The sequence below is a fragment of the Erinaceus europaeus genome, chromosome 9 (assembly GCF_950295315.1).
Source record: "Erinaceus europaeus chromosome 9, mEriEur2.1, whole genome shotgun sequence".
NCBI classification, from domain to species: Eukaryota; Metazoa; Chordata; class Mammalia; order Eulipotyphla; family Erinaceidae; genus Erinaceus; species Erinaceus europaeus.
The window spans coordinates 47505160-47529352 of record NC_080170.1 but is presented as its reverse complement, the minus strand read 5'-3'; the positions used below and the strand labels follow the sequence as shown (position 1 = coordinate 47529352).

General features: G+C 41.9%; 1 protein-coding gene and 1 long non-coding RNA gene across 2 annotated transcripts in view; one reads left to right on the top strand and one right to left on the bottom strand.

Annotated features, from left to right (window-relative positions):
• Positions 1-12791: 12791 nt before the first annotated feature.
• Positions 12792-20660, bottom strand: LOC132540398 (uncharacterized). Its single transcript, XR_009551580.1, has 2 exons — positions 20459-20660; positions 12792-13305 (listed from the first exon to the last, which is right to left on the bottom strand). It is a non-coding gene; the product is annotated as an uncharacterized LOC132540398 (long non-coding RNA).
• Positions 20661-20720: 60 nt separating this feature from the next.
• The window catches only part of NIBAN1 (niban apoptosis regulator 1), a 132844-nt gene continuing 129371 nt past the window's right edge, over positions 20721-24193 (top strand). Inside the window, exon 1 of the mRNA XM_007523828.3 lies at positions 20721-20874. Coding sequence (XP_007523890.1) covers positions 20820-20874 — 55 coding nt within the window. The 5' untranslated portion in view covers positions 20721-20819. The remainder of the gene's footprint in view (positions 20875-24193) is intronic.

Below are 24193 nucleotides of genomic sequence, written 5' to 3'. Positions count from 1 at the left end.
CTTCACAAAATTCCCACCACCAGAACTCCGTATCCCATCCCCTCCCCTGAAAGCTTTCCTATTCTTTAACCCTCTGGGAGTATGGACCCAAGATCATTGTGGGGTGCAGAAGGTAGAAGGTCTGGCTTCTGTAATTGCTTCCCCACTGAACATGGGTGTTGACAGGTCGATCCATACTCCCAGCCTGTCTCTCTCTTTCCCTAGTGGGGAAGGGCTCTGGGGAAGTGGAGCTCCAAGGCACATTGGTGGGGTTGTCTATTCAGGGAAGTTTGGTCACATGCTGCTAGCATCTGGAACCTGGTGGCTAAAAAGAGAGTTAACATACAAAGCCAAACAAATTGTTGAACAATCATGCACCTAAAGGCTGGAATAGTGCAGATGAAGTGTTGGGAGGGGGGTTCCTCCATTTTGTAAATAGCTGGTAGGCATATTTTAGTTATATTTCAAAGAGCCTGTAGCTATACTAGTGTTTTATTTATTTATTTTTTTGCCTGAGCCTGAAATCTGATATGCAGGTGGATCCTAATTATTGTCTAGGGAGATGATGTCATGGCTGGGAAAAGGACCAGAAACTTGGATCAGGGAAGAGAGTAGCTCCCTAATATGGGAAAGGGGTATAAATATTGTTGACTGTAAACCCCATTGATTTGATGTGATCAGGGGCCCATAATAGCTTAGGAGCCTGTGTGACCTCTGCATCCCTGTTGATCTGAGCTCACATTCTATGGTCATGAGTAGGAATGTTCCAAACTGCCCCAATTTCAGGACCCATCTTCCTCAGGTGTAGCATAGAATATGTTGTCCATCCTCCCTTCGGAGGATGGAACATTCTTTACTATTGTTGATCCAAGTTAAAGGCAAGGTCCTATGGGGGCCCACAAAGGGGTCTATTGTGTTGTTCCTGATAGAAATGAACGGTAACAATGGAGAGAGGGATTTATTCAAGTTCTAGGCCAATCAAGCCCATCAAATTTGGGACTCTCAGGACTCCCCGATTAGGGCCCCAGCTGGTGGAATGGCCTGATAGTGACTAAAGAGTCATCATTAAAGTATGCCAGTCTCTTGCCCTTATTCAGCTTTTGCAGTCCTTCTTTTAATAAGGTTAGCTTTTCAATGACTGAGAGAACTATAATAGGAAGTAGGTGAGGAGGATATCTAAGTCTAAGTGGACACTATTTCATTATGAACTTGATACTGACTCACTACAGACTATTGTGTATTTTTGCTTTCAGGTATATATTTTGCCCTAACTTATGGATACATGTGAACATATGCTCTATCTTACGGTACCTGGTCTATATCTAGGTTTTGGGACTTTGTTAGGAAGTGAACCTCCTGGAATGGAATTAGAGAATACCATGAAAGGAAAGGTCTCACCTAAGTTATGAGGGAGAAGGGTTGGCATTCCATGCCTGATGTCTATGTACACAGTCTGAGGTGAAGCATGCTGAGATGGTACTCGTTGCGTTAATTAGGTATAGAATCAGCGGATGCAGTATCATTTGGTATGACTTGAGAGAAGCATGCAAGAAAGTGAGCCGCACCCCAGAGAAAACCTCTTGTTTTTTATCTTCCCTATAGGGTATGGGAGCCTGAGGATTTAAAAAAAATTTATCTTATATTTATTTACTTATTTTCCCTTTTGTTGCCCTTGTTTTTTTTAATTGTTGTTGTAGTTATTATTGTTGTTGTTATTGATGTCATTGTTGTTAGATAGAACAGAGAGTAATGGAGAGAGGAGGGGAAGACAGAGAGGGGGAGAGAAAGATAGACACCTGCAGACCTGCTTCACTGCCTGTGAAGTGACTTTCCTGCAGGTGGGGAGCCTAACCGGGATTCTTACTCAGTCCTTGTTCTTTGCGCCACCTGCACTTAACCCACTGCACTACCACGTGACTCCCTAGCCTAAGGATTAAAAAATTTTTTTTCTTTTTATTTATTTTCCCTTTTGTTGCCCTTGTTCTTTTTTATTGTTGTTGTAGCTATTGTTGTAGTTATTGATGTCGTCATTGTTAGATAGGAAGGACAGAGAGAAATGGAGAGAAGAGGGAACGACAGAGAGAGGGAGAGAAAGATAGACACCTACAGACCTCCTTCACCACCTGTGAAGCTACTTCCCTGCAGGTGGGGAAACTGGGGGCTCAAACTGGGATGCTGGTCCTTGCGCTGACACTTTCACCTCAGGATATATAAGGACAGGATTGTGGGAGGCGGAGCTACGAGCAGCAGATCGCTTTCTCTCCTCTCCTCTCCTCTCCTCTCCTCTCCTCTCCTCTCCTCTCCTCTCCTCTCCTCTCCTCTCCGGGATCAACTAGGAATACCAAAGGAGACCACCCGGGACCGAAACAAGACAGGACTAGAATGACCACAGGAACCCAGTAAATCACCCGTGAGTATAAACACATGTGGCTGGTGACAGGAGAGAGGAGCCTAAGGAGAGATTAAGTGACTGCTAACAGTTCAGCAGTTTATCAGTTGAGACACCACCTTCAGTCTGCTCCACCAACAAGGGGACAGCTTAAGGGAGGATAGGACTCCCCAGAGACTCACCAAGTGCAATTCTGAGTCTCCATTGCTACTACCCTCAGAATCTGGAGCAGTGGCAGGGAGGGACACCAGGGGACAGAGATCTAACCGGGAAACTCAGGAGAAGACCTATACCTCGGTGGCATAGCTGAGGGGCTGTGAAAGTCTCTTTGCATATCCATTGGATTATCCCTGCTTTATCTCTTGGTCAGGAGTCAGTGCTTAAGTTAAGAAGCCTATTGATAGTTTAAAAGCCCTCAGGCTCCCATAGCCTACAGGGAAGGAAAAAAAAAAAGAAAGAGGGATTGAAATAACTGTTAACTTCCACCACTGTAAACCCTTTAATTAACTTACTTAGACACAAGTCAATCCAGGCAATAGTGATCAATAATTTGAAAAGTACTGATAAAGGGAACTCATAACATAATATATAAAATGGTTAAAACAACAAGAAAAAATATTGGAGACTCGAACCAGGACAAGAGTCCAGCTAAAAGTCCTCCAGAGGGTGAAGCACAAAACAACGAGTTCAACATCCAAACATTAGCTAAGGAAATAATAACAGGAGTGAGTAAAGAATTTGAAAAAATTGTAATCAGAAATGCAGGAACAACAAATGAGAATATGGAAGAAAATTCTAATTATCTCATGGTTATTAGAGAGCTGAAATCTGAAATCGCTGAGCTAAGAATGCAACTAGCTGAACAAGCTAAAACAGTATCAGAGCAGGGCAACAAAATAGATGAACTCCAGAAAGCAGTAGAGGGCAGAGAGAATAGAATCTATGAGGCTGAAGACAGAATTAGAAAGATTGAGGATGAATTAGAGACAACTAAAGAAGTAAGAGATCTCAAAAAGAGATTAAGAGATGCTGAAAACAACAACAGAGTCCTATGGGATGACTTCAAAAAAAACAATATATGCATTATTGGCTTACCAGAGGAAGAAAGAGAAGGAGAGGAAGAAAGCATTCTCCAGGCCATAATAGCTAAAAATTTCTCTAGTCTAGACAACATCAAAGGCATAAAGATTCAAGAAGCCCAGAGGGTCCCAAACAGAATTAACCCAGACCTAAAGACACCAAGACATGTCATACTTAGAATGGAAAAGAATAAGGTTAAAGAAAGGATCCTCAAGGCTGCAAGAGAAAAACAAAGAGTCACCTACAAAGGAAAACCCATAAGATTAGCAGCAGACTTCTCCATACAAACACTACAGGCCAGAAGAGAATGGCAAGATATCTATCGAGTGCTCAATGAGAAAGGCTTTCAGCCAAGAATACTATATCCTGCTAGACTGTCATTCAGACTAGATGGAGGCATCAAAACCTTCTCAGACAAGCAACAGTTGAAGGAAGCAACCATCACCAAGCCTGCCCTGAAAGAATTTCTGAAAGGTCTCCTATAAACAACCAGACCACCACAAATAGGACATATATCAGAACACTCTAAAACTCCACAAGAATGGCGTTAAAATATCTTCAATCTTTGATATCAATAAATGTGAATGGCCTGAATTCACCTATTAAAAGACACAGAGTAGGTAGATGGATCAGAAAACACAACCCAACAATATGTTGTCTATAGGAAACTCACCTAACTCAACAAGACAAACACAGACTTAAAGTGAAAGGTTGGAAAACTATCATACAAGCCAATGGCCCACAAAAAAGGGCAGGAACAGCTATTCTCATATCTGACATGATAGACTTTAAAATAGATAAGATTAAAAAAGATAGGAATGGACACTACTTAATGCTCAGAGGATCAGTCAATCAAGAGGACTTAACAATTATTAACATCTATGCACCCAATGAGAAGCCATCAAAATACATCAAACTTCTACTGAAAGAGCTACAGCAATATATTAACAGTAACACAATCATAGTAGGGGACTTCAACACCCCACTCTCTCAACTTGACAGATCATCCAGGAAGAAAATCAATAAAGACATAAGGGAGCTAAATGAAGAGATAGATAAACTAGAACTATTGGACATTTCAGAGTCATTCATCCCAAGAAACTGGAATACACATTTTACTCAAATCCACATGGGTCATTCTCAAGGATAGACCATATATTAGGCCACAAAGACAGCATCAACCAATTCAAGAGCATTGAAATCGTCCCAAGCATCTTCTCAGACCACAGTGGAATTAAACTAACACTTAACAATCAACAAAAGATTAGTAACAGTGCCAAAATGTGGAAGCTCAACAGTACACTTCTTAACAACTTCTGGGTCAAAGAGGAAATCAAGGAAGAAATCAAAATATTTCGAGAGTTCAATGAAAATGAAGACACAAGCTATCAAAATATTTGGGACACAGTTAAAGCAGTCCTAAGAGGGAAGTTCATAGCTATCCAAGCACACATTAGGAAACAAGAAAAAGCACAAATAAACAGCCTGATTTCACATCTTAAAGACCTAGAAGAACAACAAAGGAATCCTAAAGCAACCAGAAGGACAGAAATCACTAAAGTTAGGGCAGAAATAAATAACATTGAGAATAGGAAAACCATACAAAAGATCAATGAAAGTAAATGTTGGTTGTTCTGATACTGTTTTAGCCTGTTCAGCTAGTTGTGTTCTTAGCTCAGCTATTTCAGCTTTCAGCTCTCTAATAACCTTGAGATAGTGTTTTCTTCCAGAGTCTCATTTGTTGTTCCTGTATTTCTGATTATAATTCTTTCAAACTCTTTACTAACTCCTGTTATTATTTCCTTAGCTAATGTTTGGATGTTGAACTTGTTATTTTGTGCTTCACCCTTTGGGGGGCTTTTAGCTGGACTATTGTCCTGATTAGTTTCTCCAATATTTCTTCTTGTTGGTTTACCCATTTTATATATTGTGTTATGAGTTCCCTCTCAGTAATTTTCAAATTACTGATCACTATTTCCTGGATTGACTTGTGTCAATCCAGTAAGGTAATTAAAGGGTTCACAGTTGTGGAAGTTAACAGTTGTTTCAATAGTATTTTAATCCCTGATTTGGAGCTCAGTGGTTTAAAAGCCTCTTTTTTTTTTTCCTTCTCTGTAGGCTATGGGAGCCTGAGGGCTTCTAAGTTAATCACCAACTCCTAACCAAGAGATAAGGCAGGGTGTGGCAGAGATAGTCCGGTGGTTATGCAAAGAGACTTTCACAGCCCCACAGCTATGCCACCGAGGTATAGGTCTTCTCCTGAGTTTCCTGGTTAGATCTCTGTCCCCGGGTGTCCCTCCCTGCTGCTGCTCCAGATTCTGAGGGCAGTAGCAATGGAGACTCAGAGTTGCACTTGGTGAGTCTCCGGGGAGTCCTCTCCTCCCTTCAGCTGTCCCCTTGTTGGTGGGACAGACTAAGGTGGTGTTTCAACTGACAGAGTGTCGGACTGTTACCAGCCACTTAGTCTCTTCCTAGGCTCCTTTTTGTCACCAGCCACATGTGTTTGCACTCACCGGTGATTTGGTGGGTTCCTGTAGTCGTTCTAGTCCTGTCTTGTTTCAGTCCCAGGTGGTCTCCTTTGGTATTCCTAGTTGATCCAGGAGACTGTTGTTCTTTTTAAACTCTTAAAAATCTTTATTTATTTATTGGATAGAGAAAACCAGATATTGAGAGGGAAGGGTAAGATAGAAAGGGAGAGAGACAGAGAGGTAGCCTGCAGCCCTGCTTCACCACTCATGAAACTTCCCCCTGCAGGTGGGGACTGGGGGCTCGAACATGGGTCCTTGTGCTTTGTAACATGTGCACTCAGCACTACGTTGTTGCTGTTGTTGTTGGGTAGGACAGAGAGAAATGGAGAGAAGAGGGGAAAACAGAGAGGGGGAGAGAAAGAAAGACACCTGAAGACCTGCTTCACTTGTGAAGTGACTCCCTTACAGGTGGGGAGCCGGGGGACTCAAACCGGGATCATTATGCCAGTCCTTGTGCTTTGCACCATATGTGCTTAACCCACTGCGTTACCGGCCAGCCCCCACTCCCTCTTTTTAAGTTAAAGTTATTATCTATTGTACAGTAGTCAATTTCCATGAATTCTAGGGTTAAGGGATATAATTTATGTGGCTATAACTTTACTAGTAGCATATAAAACATAGCCATTAAGTCTATAGATTTTCTGCCAATCTGATGTAGTTTTAACTCAAATTCTGCCATACTTCTTAATTTAACTGCAATGTGCACTTGAACTAAATTTTTTAATTTTATGAACCTCACTTTAAAAATATGAATAAATTGCGAATAATAAGTGATAGTATTTGTACATAACCAGGTAATGCAGAAGGACTGCATATTCTTTTGTCATCATTTGAGCAGGTGACTTTCAAATCTGAATAGGAATTCATGTATGTATATATATAATTATGTACATATGTGCTAAATATATATGCAATATATCAGCAACAAAATGAACATATATATGTAATAATCAAATGTCTAGAATGAAAACAAATAATTTTCAAAGCTGACCACAGAGAATGAGAAATGACTAAGGTAAATGGTTATACATTGTACTACCTATCATTTGTTGGCAGATGTGATGTTGCCAATAATTCATAGAAAGCAATGTTTGCTAATATTTGCTTTAATCAATATGTAAAGGGATGTAATCTAGCTGTACACTATTTTAATCTTGCATATAAGCACTGTTTTAAAGCCTTGTTCATCAAAATGTTTTTGGTTGGGAAGGAAGCCAGAAATCCACTTCAAGCTTGAATTTATTTATTTATTGTCATGTAAATTAACAGGATTCAACTATGAGATGCTATCAGATAATTTTCTTTCAATCAGGGGGCTCTTCCTTTGGGGGACAAATATCCACTAGCAGCTCATGATTCATATGCCACGAGTTTATCAGCCACAGGGTAAAGTGGCAGTTTTCTTTTTCTTTTTTTTTTCATTATCTGTGATCGAGAAATTCTGGGTAAGAGCCTTACTGGCTCCATTTGGAAATAGGCTAACATGATGTGTTTAAAGAACCTCCTTCTCCTAGATGACTCTTCACCTGCCCCCCTACCCCCAGTTGTTGTTCTTGCAATGAGCTCATTTCAGCTGGGTCTTAGTAAACTGCGGTCTGATTCTGTGGACTCACTGATAAGTATTTACTGTGATAACCTTTTTCACCTGTAACCTAAATGAATTGATTATTGGCACGATGTCAAAGGAAGAAAAGGGATTTAAGGCAATGTGAATACAGATAGTTTCAATCAGGGCCAGTCAGTCATGCCAGTGTAGAAGAGGGTATATTCACTCCACAGTCCACAGCATGCACATCTGGGCATCCCTCCCCTACTCCCCATGCTCTTTGTGAGTGTAGATATTCAGAGTTTTATCTCAGGCTTGCTGTGGGAGTGACCTGCCTGTGGTTCTGGCAGGAAGGGGGGACTTCTCTATAGAGAATCAAATGGCCATAATAAGACTAAATCAAGTTGTATTTTTTTAGAATTTATTTATTAATAAGAAAGATAGGAGGAGAGAGAAAGAACCAGACATCACTCTGGTACACGCGCTGCCGGGGATTGAACTCATGCTTGAGAATCCAGTGCTTTATCCACTGTGCTTCCTCCCGGACCACACAAGTTATATTTTTAAAATCATCAACTACAGATATTCTGAGTAACTTGATGAACCAATTCCACTGCTCCTGCATCACTTTGGGGTTCCCTGTCAGTACCTCTTCCCATCTCTCATTCAAGCATAGCAGAACAAACATTTAAGCCATTGCAAGTTACTTTTTTTTTTGCCTTCCAGGGTTATCACTGGGGCTCAGTGCTGGCACTGTAAGTCCACTACTCCTGGAGGCTATTTCCATTTTGTTGCCCTTGTTGTTGTTGTTATAGCTGTTGTTGTTGTATAGGACAGAGAGAAATCGAGAGAGGAGGGGAAGACAGAGGGGGAAAGATAAGACACCTGCAGACCTGCCTCACTGCTTGTGAAACGATCCCCTGCAAGTGGGGAGCCGGCTCTTCTAACTGGGATTCTTGTGCAGGCCCTTGTGCTTTGCACCATGTGCACTTAACCCCAGCACTTCCTCCCAGCTCCCCTGCAAGTTAATTTTTTTTTTTTTTGCCACCAGGATTATCGCTGGGGCACATTGCCTGCACTATGAACCCAATGCTATTTTTTCCCTTTTGTTGCCCTTGATGTTTATCATTGTTGTTGTTACTGCTGTTGGATAGGACAGAGAGAAATCAAGAGAGGTCAGGAAAACAGAGAGGGGGAGAGAAAGATAGACACCTGCAGACCTGCTTCACCGCTTGTGAAGTGACCTCCCCAGCAGGTGGGGAGCCGGGTGCACCAACCAGGATAGTTACTCTGGTCCTTGCTCTCCTCGCCATGTTGTGCTTAACCCGCTGCGCTACTGTCCAGCCCCCTGCAAGTTACTTTTTACAGCTGTTAATGTCTGAGAGAATTAATGTGTTGATGAATTGCACTATTAAGAGGGAACTATGACTCTAAGAGAAAATAGTAAAAATATTGTAGTTTACAAAATAAATTCTGACTCGTGTCTAAGTGCGTATTATAAGAAATAGAAACTTGCATCTTTAAACTTTTTTTATTTATTAATTTGTTTGAAACTATATGCTAATAGGAGTGTATATTCATACCATTCCCACCACTAGTCTGTGTCCCTACCCCTCTGCTTTATATCTTAACTCTTTATCAGCCACCAGGTTCCAGATGCTAACAATGATGCCAATCTGACTTCACTGGGCAGATGACCCCGCCAGTGTGTCCTGGAGCCTCACCTTTCCAGAGCCCTGCCCCACTAGGGAAAGAGAGAGACAGGCTGGGAGTATGGATCAACCTGCCAATGCCCATGTTCAGTGGGGAAGCAATTGCAGAAGCCAGACCTCCCACCTTCTGCACCCCATGATGACCCTGGGTCCATACTCCCAGAGGGATAAAAAATAGGAAAGCTATCAAGGGAGGGATTGGATACGGAGTTCTAGTGGTGGGAATTGTGTGGAGTTGTACCCCTGTTATCCTATGGTCTTGTCAATATTTTCATTTTATAAATAATAAAAAAGAAGAAGTAGATGCTTTCACTATAGAATAGAACAAGTCCTAGTATAAATAAATACAACAGGAAAAAAATCTGCCCTGGAAGAGTAACTCATTTTGTTAGCTGAGCAAAAAAATTCTTGGATAAGAAGTTTGTAGGAAGTAGCTGAATATTATTAGTGAAATAATCTAGGGTCTGGCATATGAATTTGATGAGGACTCTGTTGGCTGGAGATTGCTATGTAGCCCTGCAGGGAGTATCAATGGTTGTCCAGCAGGTGGCACTCTTCCCTTGGTGCCCTGGGACTAAACCAACAATTCCAAATTTGGAGCCTATCCTTTGGAAGAATAGAGAATCTCTCTGTAACAATAATATGGTTATATCTTTTATAAGGGCAATCATGTTGGTCTGGTCTCCATTATATTTGAAGACCTATGCTTTCACATCTAAATATTCCCTTGGTTCTAGAGTAGGTCATCCTTAGTTTTAAAATTATATTGGTTTCTATTAAAATACTTGAATTTCTATTCCTTATATGATGACTCATATTTGAAAAACATGTTGAAAAAAAAGTAACTTTTTCCAATTAGAAAGTGCCTTTTTCTAATTAAAATTCCACACTCCCCAGGAGTTCTTGAAACTCACCCTCAAGAATCATTAATGAGCCAAAGTTGGATGTCATCTTCTGTACATTGTCTCTAAACAATTTTCTTTCATTTTTTTTTGTATTTGTGATTAATAGTGGGTCCCAAGATTGGAGGATCACAGTGTATAGTTCTGTACCACACCCAGCACCAAAGTTCTGTGTCTCCACCTTCCCGCCTCCCAAAAAGCCCACCATAGTCCTCACAAAGTTTTAGAAACAGTTTACTTCTGTTTGTGTGTGTGTGTGTGTGTGTGTGTGCATGCTTATGTGTATCAGTTTTATAGATTCTGCATCAGAAAAACTTCCACCCAGCTTAGTTTTCTATAGTTTGTATTATGAAAACAATATTATTGTATTTATTTATTTTTTCCCACCAGAGTTATCGCTGGGGCTTGGTGCCTGCAGAACAAATCCACCGCTCCTGGAAGTCGGGTGGTTGCGCCGTAGGTTAAGCACACATGGCACCGGGCGCCAGGACCAGTGTAAGGATCCTGGTTCGAGCCTGGGCTCCCCACCTACAGGGGGAGTCCCTTCACAGGAGGTGAAGCAGGTCTGCAGGCATCTGTCTTTCTCTCTCCCTCCCTTGTCTTCCCCTCCTCTCTCCATTTCTCTCTGTCCTATCCAACAATGATGATATCAATAATAACAATAACAATAACTACAACGATAAAACAAGGGCAACAAAAAGGAATAAATAAATAAAATATTAAAAAAAGATAAAAAAACAAATCTACTGCTCCCAGTAGCTCTTCCTTCCCTCTTTCCTTCCTTCTCTCTCTTTCTTTGTATTTTTCTTTCTTTTTAATTTGTTTTATATTTATTTATTTATTTATTTTCCCTTTTGTTGCCCTTGATTTTTTTCCATTGTTGTTGTAGTTATTATTGTTGTTGCTATTAATGTCATTGTGTGACAATGCCACGTGCGCTTAACTTGCTGTGCTACTGCCCGACTCCCTATTTTTTCTTTTTTATAGAGACAGAATTTGAGAGGAAAGGGGGAGGGAGAGAGGGAGAGAGGGAGACAGAGAGAGAGAGAGACCTGCAGCACTGCTTCACCACTTGTGAACCTCCACTTCTGCAGGTGTGGACCTGAGGCTTGAACCCAGGTTCTTGTATACTGTAATGTGTGCACTCTACTACATGATCCCCTGTTGTCTTTTAAATAATACAATTAAAATGTAACTGGTACTTTTTTTTCCCTTTTCAAAATTGATCCTCATGTCCTGTCTCCTAGAGAGTGATTTGCAGGTGACAGAAGTACAATAATGTGCAGAAGAATCTAAAGAACTAACATCAGTAAGACAGTTACTGAAGCACCTTCTCATTGATTACTTATTACTCCAGTTTCATTTAGAATGTGCTAAATATGTACTAGGCATGTTGGTGTGTATCAAGTGTACTACACGTACAGCCTCATACAATTTTCACAAATGCCCGTTTAAAATTTTTTTAACTTTATTTATTTAATTCAATAGGACAGAGAGCAATTGAGAGGGGAGGGCAGATAGAGAAGGAGAGAGAGAGACAGAGAGACAGGGGATCACTGCATCCCTGTCTCACTACTTGTGAGGTTTTCCCCCTGCAGGAGGATACCAGGGGCTTGAACCCAGGACGGTGTGCACTGCAGTGTGTGTGCTTAACTGGGTGCACCACCTCCTGGCCCCTAAATGCCCTTTTTGAAGATAGGAAATATGAGACTTAGAAAATGTAAGTGATGGGGTCCAGGTGGTAGCGCAGCGGGTTAAGTGCATATGGTGTGAAGCGCAAGGACCGGTGTAAGGATCCCGGTTTGAGCCCCTGGCTCCCCACTTGCAGGGGGGGGTCACTACACAAGCGGTGAAGCAGGTCTGCAGGTGTGTTTCTCTCCCCCCTCTGTCTTCTTGTCCTCTTTTGATTTCTCTCTGTCCTATCCAACAACAATGACAGCAATAACAACAATAATAACAAAAACAGTGATAAACAGCAAGGGCAACAAAAGGGGAAAAATGGCCTCCAGGAGCAGTGGATTTGTGTAGTGCAGGCACCAAGCCCCAGCAATAACCCTGGAGTAAAAAAAAAAAAAAAAAAAAAGTAAGCGATTTCCCCAAATCAGGAGGTATGTTGATCTCAGAATGAGGACTGGCACTTCTAAAGATTGTACTCCTAATAAAGATAAGACTATATATCCTCTTTCCAGCAATCTTATGAAGCAGCCAGTCTTATGAAGGAAGTTGATTTAAAAAAAAGTCAGGGCTGGGGAGATAGCTCTGTGGGTACAGTGTAGGACTTGCATGCCTAAGGTCGGTCCCAGGTTTAGTTCTCAGTATCACACATGCCAGAGCTGACTAGTCCTGTGGTCTCTATCTCATAAAAATGAAAAAAATAGCGCAAGGACCAGCATAAGGATCCCGGTTCCAGCCCCCGGCTCCCCACCTGCAGGGGAGTTGCTTCACAGGCAGGGAAGCAGGTCTGCAGGTGTCAATCTTTCTCTTCCCCTCTCTGTCTTCCCCTCCTCTCTCCATTACTCTCTGTTCTATCTAACGACGGCGACATCAATAACGACAACAATAACTACAACAACAATAAAAAACAAGGGCAACAAAAGGGAAAATAAATAAATATATAAAAAAATAAATATAAACATACAAATCAGTTCATAAGATAGTTTTCAGTTGTTTATTTTTGTATAAAATGCTGTGTGCAACAATGTCTGGATATTCTTGATAAGGTTAGACATTCTTTAGAAATTGTGTTGGAAAGTGGCTAGGGGAAATAGCGTTATCAGTTATGCAAAGTATTTTCTTTTTTTAATTAATTAATTAATTTAAAAAAGGAGACATTAACAAAACTGTAGGATAGGAGGGGTACAACTCCACACAATTCCCACCACCAGATCTCTGTATCCCATCCCCTCCCCTGATAGCTTTCCCATTCTTTATCCCTCTGGGAGTATGGACCCAAGGTCATTGTGGGTTGCAGAAGGTGGAAGGTCTGGCTTCTGTAATTGCTTCCCCGCTGAACATGGGCATTGCCTGGTCGATCCATACTCCCTGTCTGCCTCTCTCTCTTTGCCTAGTAGGGTGGGGCTCTGGGAAAGTGGAGCTCCAGGACACATTGGTGGGGTCCTTTGTCCAGGGAAATCTGGTCAGCATCATGCTGGCATCTGGAACCTGGTGGCTGAAAAGAGAGTTAACATACAAAGCCAAACAAATTGTTGAACAACTATGGACGTGAAGGCTGGAATAGTGCAGATGAAGTGTTGGGGGGTACTCACTGCAGACTATTGTGTACTTTTGCTTTGAGGTATATATTTTTCCCTAGTTTATGGATACGTGTAAACATATGCTCTATCTCACGGGACCTGGTCTATATCTAGGTTTTGGGACTTTGTTAGGAAGTGGAATGGAATTAGAGAATACTGTGAAAGGAAAGGTCTCACCCGAGTAATGAAGCTGAAGGGTTGTCATTCCACACCTGAAGTCTCTGGACACAGTCTGAAGTGAAGCACGCTGAGGTGGCATTCGTTGCGTTGATTAGGTTGGGATCAGCAGATGCAGTATTATTTGGTATGAATTGAGAGTAGCATGCAGGAAAGTGTGCCCCACCCCTAAGGTTCCATGACTGGGGGAAATATAGGCTCTATAGTGGTAATGTGAGGTTCCTGCTGTCTTAGGGTTCAAGAAGACAATGGATAGTTATTGTTATCATCACATTATTTGGTAATTGGGTTAACTTTGAAAAGTCCCTTTGTTATGACTTGCTGTATAATACCCAACATCTTGTATATAGTTGTGCCACCAGTTGCTTCTGATCTCCCTGGACTAGGCTTATGAGAGAGTCAACATATCAGAGACTCAGCCTGTGTATTAAAAAGATTCAGTGTGCTTTAAAAAGATTGAGACATACAATCAATTTTCCCCTCTCATATATTAATTAAATAGTGATTTATATGACTACATATTAATAGGAGTGTACATAAACACCATTCCCACCACCAAAAGACTGTGTCCCATCCCACCCACCTACCCCCACACCCCCCACCGCCCCAGGAAGCCGAATGTCCACCCTTACCCTCACCCCAGGGTTTTTACTTTGGTGCCCTAATGCAAAAGATTTTCATGCCTGAGGCTCTGAGGTCGTCAGGTTTAATCCTGAGCACCACCACAAACCAGAATAAGAGAAAGAGAGAGAGAAGGGAAGAAAAAAGAAAAAAAGGAAAAAGGCTTATAAAGAAAGTTGAGTATACTAGAGAAAACAGTAATTGATTTTATATTTTAAAGGAAATTACTCAATAAAGAATCCCAGGGAAATATATTTAATAAGGACATGTGTTTAATTTGCCATATATGTAGCAGTAAAAGGTCAGTACTGTGAATACATAAAAAGTACTTCCAAATTATTTATTATTATCATTATCATTATTATTTTTGCCTCCAGGGTTATCACAGGAGCTCAGTGTTGGCACTGTGATTCCACCACTCCTGCCAGCCATTTTTTTTTTCCTCCAGGGTTATTGCTGGCCTCAGCGCCTGCACCATGAATCCACTGCTCCTGGAGGCCATTTCCCCCCCCCTTTTTTTGTTGCCCTTCTTGTTGTAGCCTCGTTGTGGTTATCATTATTACCATTGTTGATGTTGTTCCTTGTTGGATAGGACAGAGAGAAATGGAGAGAGGAGGGGAAGACAGAGAGGGGGAGAGAAAGATAGACACCTGTTTCACCGCCTGTGGGGCAGGTGGGGGGCTGGGGGATCGAACGGGGATCCTTACGGTCCTTGCACTTTGTGCCACGTGCGCTTAACCCACTGCGCCACCACTGACCCCCCTGGCAGCCAGTTTTTAAAAAGTTTCATTTATTTATTTGTATTATCTTTACTTATTTATTGGATAGAGATAGCCAGAAATCAAGAGGGAAGTGGGTGATAGAGAGGGAGAGAGATAGAGACACTTGCAGCGCTGCTTCACTACTTGCAAAGCTTTTCCCCTGCAGGTGGGGACCAGGGGCTTGAACCTGGGTCCCTATGCATTGTAACATGTATGCTCAACCAGGTGCACCACCACCAGGACACCCCCCCCCTTTTTCTCTTTTTTTACTTGTTTATTTATTTATTTATTTAACCAAAGAACTGCTCAATTCTGGCTTATGGTGGGGCAAGGGATTGAACTTGGCCGGCCATCTGGAGCCTCAGGCATGAGAGTCTCTTTGCATAACCATTGTGTTACCTACCCCCCCCCCTTTTTTTCTATTTTATTCGATAGAACAGAGAAAAATTGAGAGGGGAGGGGGAAATAGGGAGAAAGAAAGATAGACACCTGCAGACCTGCTTCACTACCTGTGAAGCATCCCCTGCAGGGGCTTGAACCTGTGCAGGTCCTTCCACATAGCACTATGTGAGCTTAACCAGGTGCACCACTGCTCGGCTCCCTCCAAATTAATAAAGATGGGAAATCAGTAGACAAACAGAATAAAGAACAGTCACTTCACAAAGGAGCACAACCTTTCTCATTGAGAACTTCAAAATTACAAAATGAAAGCTGATACCTATTTTAACTTTCAAGTTGACAAACACTAGAAGAAATAATATTAATGATTGAGTCATAAAACAATAAACTAAATGAAAATGTACAGTGTGATTGAGTCAGTAAGCAGGCATGGTAGCTGGGTGAATTTAGTTACATTTACATGAGGCAATACCACTGACCTTAATTTAGATATTTTATGTAAATGGAAATAATACAAATGGAAAATTGCAATATAGATAATAGAATAGAATGCATCATCTCACTTTGATAAATAGTCATATAGAAGTTCATATATGATTATAAATGGTAATTTATGAAATAATTCATATAAATAAAAAAGAATTCATGTAAATTGCACATATATTTATAACTACTTGTGAATCTATAGGAATGTCTATCAAACTGGAAATTGAAGTCAGAGATACTGGTGTTGGAATTTAGGTGGATTCTCCTCTTTTTTCTTTTTGTTTTTTTTCTGTAGTTTCTAATTCTTCTGAAGCAAAAGCATTTGAATTATAAATAGAAGCAAAAGAAGGGTTTAAGAGAAAAAGAAGTAACATTAAAGAGGTGGATTGTGGTGACAGGTAAGCCCAAATAATAGGTGACCTCAGAAAAATTCTTTAAATTCTGTAACTTCTGCTTCCTCATGAAATGATGACAGTAGTGCTCACCTCAATGCATTTTTTGTGAAGATAAAAATCAAGAAGGGTCAGGCAGTGGTGCAATGGGTTAAGTGCACATAGTATGAATTGCATCTACCTGAGCAAGGATTCTGGTCTGAGCCCCTGGGCAAGAGGACTTGCTTCACAAGCGGTAAAGCAGGTATGCTGGTATCTATCTCTCTCCCTCTCTTATCTCCCCATCTCTCTCAATTTCTCTCTGTCCTATCCAATAAAACAGAAAAAAAAAAAAGGCTGCCAATAGCAGTGGATTCATAGTTTGGGCACTGAGCCACAGTGATAACCCTGGGGGCAAATAAAATAAAATAAAATAAATCAGGTAACTGATCTAACTTTGCCAGTGTACATACTCACCAAGCAGCTGAGTGGTTACAAAGTGCCTATTCCTATTTTACAGGGAGGTACAAGGTTCTTAGAGACATGCAGAGAAGTTTAAGACTAACCCTGCTTGGATCAGCTAAATGCTCAACTAGACAAACATCACTAATGCAAACGAGAACATGCCAGACCAAAGGTCCATATAACTGTCTAGTTAAGTGACCTGTTCTTTCAAAAACACATCATCTAGGGGCCTGAGATAGCTCACCTGATAGGGCATGTAGCTTGCCATGTTCACAGCCCAGGTTCAAGTGCCAGGTATAGCACATGAGAGTATCACAGCATGGGGGGAAGCTCTGGTCCTGTTTCTCTCTCTCTCTCTGTCTCTTTTTTTACTCTCTTTGAATGAAAAACTCAAGTTTGGGAATACTGAGATCATGGGCGTTTGAAGTCTCAGCTCTGTAAAAATAGTAAAGAAATTGAAATAGTCTGAATGAGTGAATTTTCTGGTGTTAATTATATCTCAATTAAGATGCTTAAAATAAGCATTTCAGTATGTTATATTTATCCAAACTAAGTGATCTTAAGGGCATTTTTTAAAATATTTATTTTATTTATTCCCTTTTGTTGCCCTTGTTGTTTTATTGTTGTAGTTATTATTGTTGTTGTCGTTGTTGGATAGGACAGAGAGAAATGGAGAGAGGAGGGGAAGACAGAGAGGAGGAGAGAAAGATAGACACCTGCAGACCTGCTTCACCGCCTGTGAAGCGACTCCCCTGCAGGTGGGGAGCCGGGGTTCGAACCGGGATCCTTATGCCGGTCCTTGTGCTTTGTGCCACCTGCGCTTAACCTGCTGTGCTACAGCCCGACTCCCAAGGGCATTTTAATACAAAACGCACTTACAGAATACAGCAACTGACATAGGAAATGTTCTAAACTAGCTGTTTTAAATCCTATTAAGTTGAATCTGGTTCATAAAGTTCTAGAATTGCATGGAGACTTGTTTTAGTGTGATTAATAAAGTGAAGCCCACATAGGATTTGCAAATATTAAATACAATGACTAAAATAATGAATTCTTTAATCTTTTTCTGTAAACTGGTTGTAGGGGAAAAGAGCTTTATTTGTTTAAGAAATATAAAGGGAGTAACAGTTCCTTCTTAATGTAACATGGATAATTTTCAAGGCCCAGTTAAAATTCCACATTCTCCAGAAAATCCCTTTCTGAATCATCCTTGTCCTTATTAGTAGTAACTAATCTAACTTCCACCTACCAAACACTTTACAGGGGTTCTTGGGAATATGTCAAGTGCTTCATAGACCTGGTAATTTTTTTTTTTTTTGTGGCACTGGGGAATGAAATAAAGTTCCTCACACATACTGAGTGGTGTCCCTAACTCTCTATCTCTTTTTTTTTAAAATAGAGATAGGGAGAGAAACAGGGAGGGAGTAAAAAAGGAAGTACAGCACTGAAGCTTCCTTCATTGCCGTGGGGACAGTATTTAACTGGCAAAGCAAGTGAGTTAAGTTTCTGGTCCTCCAGCCCAACTTTTTTTCTTTTTTTTTTTTTTTAAATATCATTAGAGAGAGGAGGGGGCAGAGGAGAGACCATAATACTGTTCCACCAACCATGGAGCTCATCTGGTGTCCCCATGTGGTGCTCAAACACAAGGTCCCATGCATCTACCCTCTCTACCACGGTAATTTCCTGGCTCCACTGGTCAATATCAATTTTGACAGTAGTCTATAAATTAATTGCTTCTCAGTCCACTTAACAGATGATGAAACTAAGACAGGTAAATTAAACAATTTGAATAGGTCACATAACTATTAAGCAGATTAGAATTCAAAATTGTAGCTCTCTTGTAACAAAACCTAATATTATTCCAGCATCCAAATCCTTTTCTGTACCTTGTTCCATCTATGAATGCTACAGATGTGCAGAGATTGGGAGACTGGAATACCCAGCCTTTTCTCATTGTTCCTGAATTAGAAGTGATAAGCCACAACTACCCTGGTGTGGGCAATCTTAATTTGTTTTCTTTAGTAACAATAATCATCTTCTGAAGCAGAATTAAGCCAGCTTGCATAGTGAACAGAACTGCTACTCTGAGATGTACTTAATTCTAAGAGCCAACAAGAAAATCGAGGAAAGAATTGAACCACTTTTCTTTAAAGTTGTTTTTTAAAATTTTAAATTATCTTTATTTATTTATTTATTGGCTAGAGACAACCAGAAACCAAGAGGGAAGAGGTTGATAGAGAGGGAGAGAGACAGAGAGACACCTGCAGCCCTGCTTTACCACTTGGAAAGCTTTTCCCCTGCAGGTGGGAGTCAGGGGACTCAAATCTACGTCCTTATGCATTGCAACATGTGTGCTCAACCAGGTGTGACACCACCCGGTTCCTTGAATCACTTTTCCACCATTAAGCGGTTATCTGGAGATGCTCTTTATTCAGATTGGAATATTTTCTGTTTCATTCATTCATTTATCCTGCTGAGTACCTACCACATACCAGGTGCTCTACCAGGCATTTTTGATACTCAGAGAACATACAGTCAAAGATGCTTGACTTTAAAGAAAAAAATAAAAAGGCAGGGAGTAGGGCACCAAAGTAAAAACCCTGGGTTGAGGGTGAGGGTGGATGTTCAGCTTCATGGGAGGCGATGGGATGGGATACAGTCTTTTGGTGGTGGGGATGGTGTTTATGTACACTCCTATCAATTTGTAGTCAGATAAATCACTATTTAATTAATATGAGAGGGGAAAAATTGATTGAATGTCTCAAACTTTTTAAATCACAGACTGAGTCTTTTTAATACATAGGCTGAGTCTTTGATATGTTGACTCTCTTAAAAGCTTAGACCAGGGAGAACAGAAGCAACCAGTGGCACAGCTATATACAAATAATGACAAAGGACATACAATATGGTGATGTTGTGTATGATACAGCATTAAAATATAAAGCAGGACAAATTGTTTAATAATCAGGAACCTAAAGGTAAGAATAGAGCAGATGGAGCTAAGGGTCTTGGTGTAGGAAGAAGCTAGGAAGTCTATTTTAGGTCTATCCCAAAGGGCCCATGACTTTACTAATTTTTGACTTAGCCTGACAGCTAACATGCAGGTGGGCTAAAAGTATTGTCTAGGAAGATGGTGTCAGAATTGGGAACAGGACTAGAAAGCTGGATCAGGGAAGATAGTAACTCCAAATATGGGAAAAGTATAATAAAATCATTAATTATAAACCCCACTGATCTGACCTTGGGTTCATGGCTATTCATATTCAGCACAGGAGCCTGTGTAAACTCTGCATCCCTGTCAGTCTGAGCTCACATTCCATGGTCATATCTAGGAACATTCTAGGCTGCACTCATTTCAGGCCAGTCTTTCTTGAGTGGCAGAGTATGTTGACCCAGCCTCCCTTCAGAGAGTGGGGCAGTTTCTACCACTTGCTTTCCATTGAGGGCAAGGTCTTGGAGAGGCCCACAAGAGGGTTTATGATGTTGTTCCTGATGGAGATGATCAGTGATGGTGGAGAGAAGGATCTGTTAGAGGTCTAGGCCCATCACGTGTATGTGGGAATCCCAGGATTTCCTGACTAGGGCCCTGGATGATGGCATGTGCTGGTAGTGACCAAAAGGGCCATTAAAATGTGCGGGTCTCTTGCCCTAATCGAGAATTGGTATTCTAATCAGTTGGCTGGAGACTCTGGAGACCTTTGCAGAGAGGGAGGGAAAAGGGAGAGAGATAATGGGATAGACAAATAAAGATAGTGAGTTTTGCAGAGATAAAGGCCCCTGGATCCTACCTCCTAGGTGTAGAGTGGAGAAGGTTCCAGCTCATTCCTCAGGGAAACTGCACTCCTCCATCCCCCCACCGCCCAGGTGTTTCTTGTCCTGAACCATTGACTGTGAAAAGCTCTCAAAAGTGGGCAAAGACACCAAGCGGGAAGTCTTTCCAGACCTGCCGCACCCACTTAGGAGTACACCAGCAAGGCTAGGGCGGAACCTGCCCCCCCACCCCCACCGCAGGAGGAGGCGCTCCAGAAGGCGGTGCCTCTCAGAGGAAGTTCCCTTCTAATTGCAGAGTGTGGTCCCAGCCACTCCGGGAACTAGCAGCCCGAGCCTTCCGAGCCGCGTCTCCTGTGCCACCGCCCAGCATCCCGCGCCATGGGGGGCTCGGCCTCCAGCCAGCTGGACGAGGGCAAGTGTGCCTACATCCGAGGTAGGCACTCCTGCTGAGCTTCGAACCCTTGATTCTGGGCCGGGATCGGGGGCGTACGAACTGGATCACAGTGGTGCCTGCAGCCCGCGGGGTTCCGGGGAGCAGCTGTCATCCTCACATCTCGCTTGGTGTGTGTGTAGGTGGGGTGGGGTGGGGGAGACAGTACTGCAGGGACTGCTTTGGGGGTGCCACCCTTTGAGATGCTTGGCAAGGCGCTCCGGACCGCCTCTGAGAGGCAGGTGCAGACCCAGGGTGGGGGCCCTTCATTCTTTGACTCTGAACTTGAGTAGCTTCTGAACTTGCCATGCAAAAAACTGCGGGGAACTTCCCTCCTTTCTAGAGATTTCCTGGGGGCTTCCCAGTCCCTGGGGCAGAATTTATTTGTGATGATGCTGACCTGCTGGTCTCTCTGTGACTGGTTTCATGGCTCAGAGAGGAGGGTGTCATTCCCCACCCAGGTCATGTCCCCCTTCTGTCTCCGAGAGCAAGAGAAGGGGGCAAAAGAAGAACGCTGTTGTGTTTTGTAACCTGGCTATATTCAGGCATGGGGAGAAACTCATTTGAGGGAGACTTTCAGAGTTGCAGTGACTCAGTTAAGAGTAAGAGACAGAAGAAAACAAAAAACCCAACTGAACTGAAACTGCAGGAAATCATGACTCTTTATCTCTTGGTCGAAACTGGCCTTCCTCTGTCTCAAACCACTACCTAACAGTTGGTTATCTCGTGACTTTAGTGTTTCTCTGGCATCAGATACACCTTTTAAACTAGAGATTGAAGTTTAGGTTCTAAGTCTGTGAAAAATCAGACTGAGTTCTCCCTGATACCTAGTTCTGCCCCCCCCCCATCCTTTTCCTAAGAGGAAAACTTTTTTTTTCTTTCTGTTTTTGTCCCGTTTGTTTTCAGTCCCCACAACACTGAAAACAATTTAAGGAGGATATGGAATCAAGGCACTCAAGAGCAGGGGAATTGATTTTCCAGATTCCTGCTCTCTCTTTCTGAGAACAGAGCATCAAAAGCCCATAAGATCAAGGGCAAAGCTAGGCCAATATCACTTAGCTGTTGCTTACTTAAAAAGGGAAAGAGACACACATGTCTTATTTATATCACTATTGGGGTTACACTAAACTTGGCTCTGCCTTATTAATTTGCTTTCCCTGGGTGTAGAGGATTGACAGAACCTTGTAGTGGAGCATGGGGGGAGAACATTTGGTTGTTAGAAAAATGATGTGTGTGGCGTAACTAAAGTGGAATCCCAGCCACCTCCAGAGGTCCCTTGAAGTCTAGCAATGGGAAAGGCTAACTAGCTTGAAGAATACCTCATGGATATAGCAGTTGTTGCATCCAATGTGTGTTTTGTGCTCCTGTGTCAGGGGACTGGGTCGCCTTCTCATTTTGAAAGCATTGCACTTTGTGTGGCAATTACCTTCCTTCGTCTTGTTTGATTCTCTCCATTCTGTTTCCGGAAGGACACTTTCCAGGTATTCAGTGTAGGGGGAGGAGAAGAGTTAAAGTGAGAATCCCTCCAGAGAAAATGAGGTATTGCCTCATGGGACTGCTGGTCTTGCCAAAAGAGAAAAGAGCATTGGAAAAATGGATGGTGTTGTGAATTGTTAGTGCATGAGCACATGAAGTTCACAGGGCTGTGATTTCCTGCTGGTTTCGAAGCTTCAGGACTCCAAAGAAAAACCAGAATAACATCTTCATTACTTTGCCCATTCCTTTTTCCTTTCCTTTCTTTTTTTCTTTTCCTTTTTTTTTTTTTACCTCCAGGGTTATCGCTGGGGCTCGTTGCCTGTATTGTGAATCTATTGTGCGTGTGTCCTTTTTTTTTTCTTCATTTTTTTTTGTATAGGATAGAGAGAAACTAAGAGAGGAGGGGAAGATAGAGAGGGAGATAGACACCTCCTTCACTGCTTGTGAAGAGACCCCCCTCCCCTTGCAGGTGGGGAGTTGGCGATTTGAACTGGGCTCCTTGAGCTTTGTACTACATGCATTTAACCTGGTCACCACCACCCCGTCCCCCTTTGCCCATTCCTTATCCCATAAATATTCTAAGCCTTGAATTTAATTGTAGAAAAAGACCCATGAAAATATGACCGACAAGTTTAAGCACCATATTGTGGCTTGTTTCTCATAAGGTGGCTGCCAGTGTGACAGTATACATTCAAAAACTTATGTATTGGAGTCAATGCTTTTCCTTTAAGCTTGACAAACTTTCTTAACATATGGAGAATAACTAGTCCGTACATTTGGAGTGGATTTTGTTAGCTTAATTAAAAAAAAATTTTAAATGATCTTTATTGGGTAGAGATAGCCAGAAATCAAGAGGGAAGGGAGTGTTAGAGAGGGAGAGAGGCAGAGAGACACTTGTAGCCCTGCTTCACCACTCATAAAACTTTCCCCCTGCAGATGGGGACTGGGGGCTCAAACCTGGGTCCTTGTGCATTGTAATACATGCGCTTAACCAGGTGCGCCACCACCCGGCCCCTAGCTTAATCTTGTATGTGTTATAAACCACAGTGCTTCTAGTTTGCTAATGATCCTGAAGCAGCATTCACTTTTAGACACAATATGAGCAGCTGCTGAGTGATTTGTGTGCCTCAAAACTTTGTGTTAATAGTGATCTTAATCATGTGGGTGTTTAGAAAGTACAGGATTTCTTAGAATCTAGTAAATCTCTGGCTAACAGGATATCAGTGGTAAGGAGTTACTTTTTTTTCTCAAGATGCTAGTTTTGAAATCTCCATACATGTTTCTTGCAGCACAATATCCTTCCTCCCTTTCTTTCTTTCTTTCTTTCTTTCTTTCTTTCTTTCTTTCTTTCTTCGGATTGCTTGTAGGAGATACTTTGTCACTTCCATTGATGTTTCTGTCAGTAAATAAAGACTAGTGGTGCCCAGTAGTCTTCAGCGGCGCTTTTGATCTTGACCTACAGAGTTTTCCTTTAGTGGGGGAAGACAATCTTGTTATCAGGGACAAATTTAAAGCACTTTTTTTTTTTTAAAAAAAACCTATGTTTTAGACATTTAGTATACCTAAAAGTGAACTGTAGTGGGATTGGGCTGTGGCTCACCTGGTAGAGTGCACACATTACCTTGTGTGAGGAATGGGCTGGGTTCAAGTTCTCACCTTGCAGGGGGAGGAGAGAAGCTTCATAGTGGAATGGTGCTGCAGGTCCCTCTCTCTCTCTCTCTCTCTCTCTCTCTCTGTGTTTGTGTGTGTGTGTGTGTGTGTGTCTACCACCCTCTATCAACAAAAAGGAAAACTAATGGGAACAGTGGAGTTGTCACCCTCTGTTCAGGAGTTCCCAGCTCCCTTT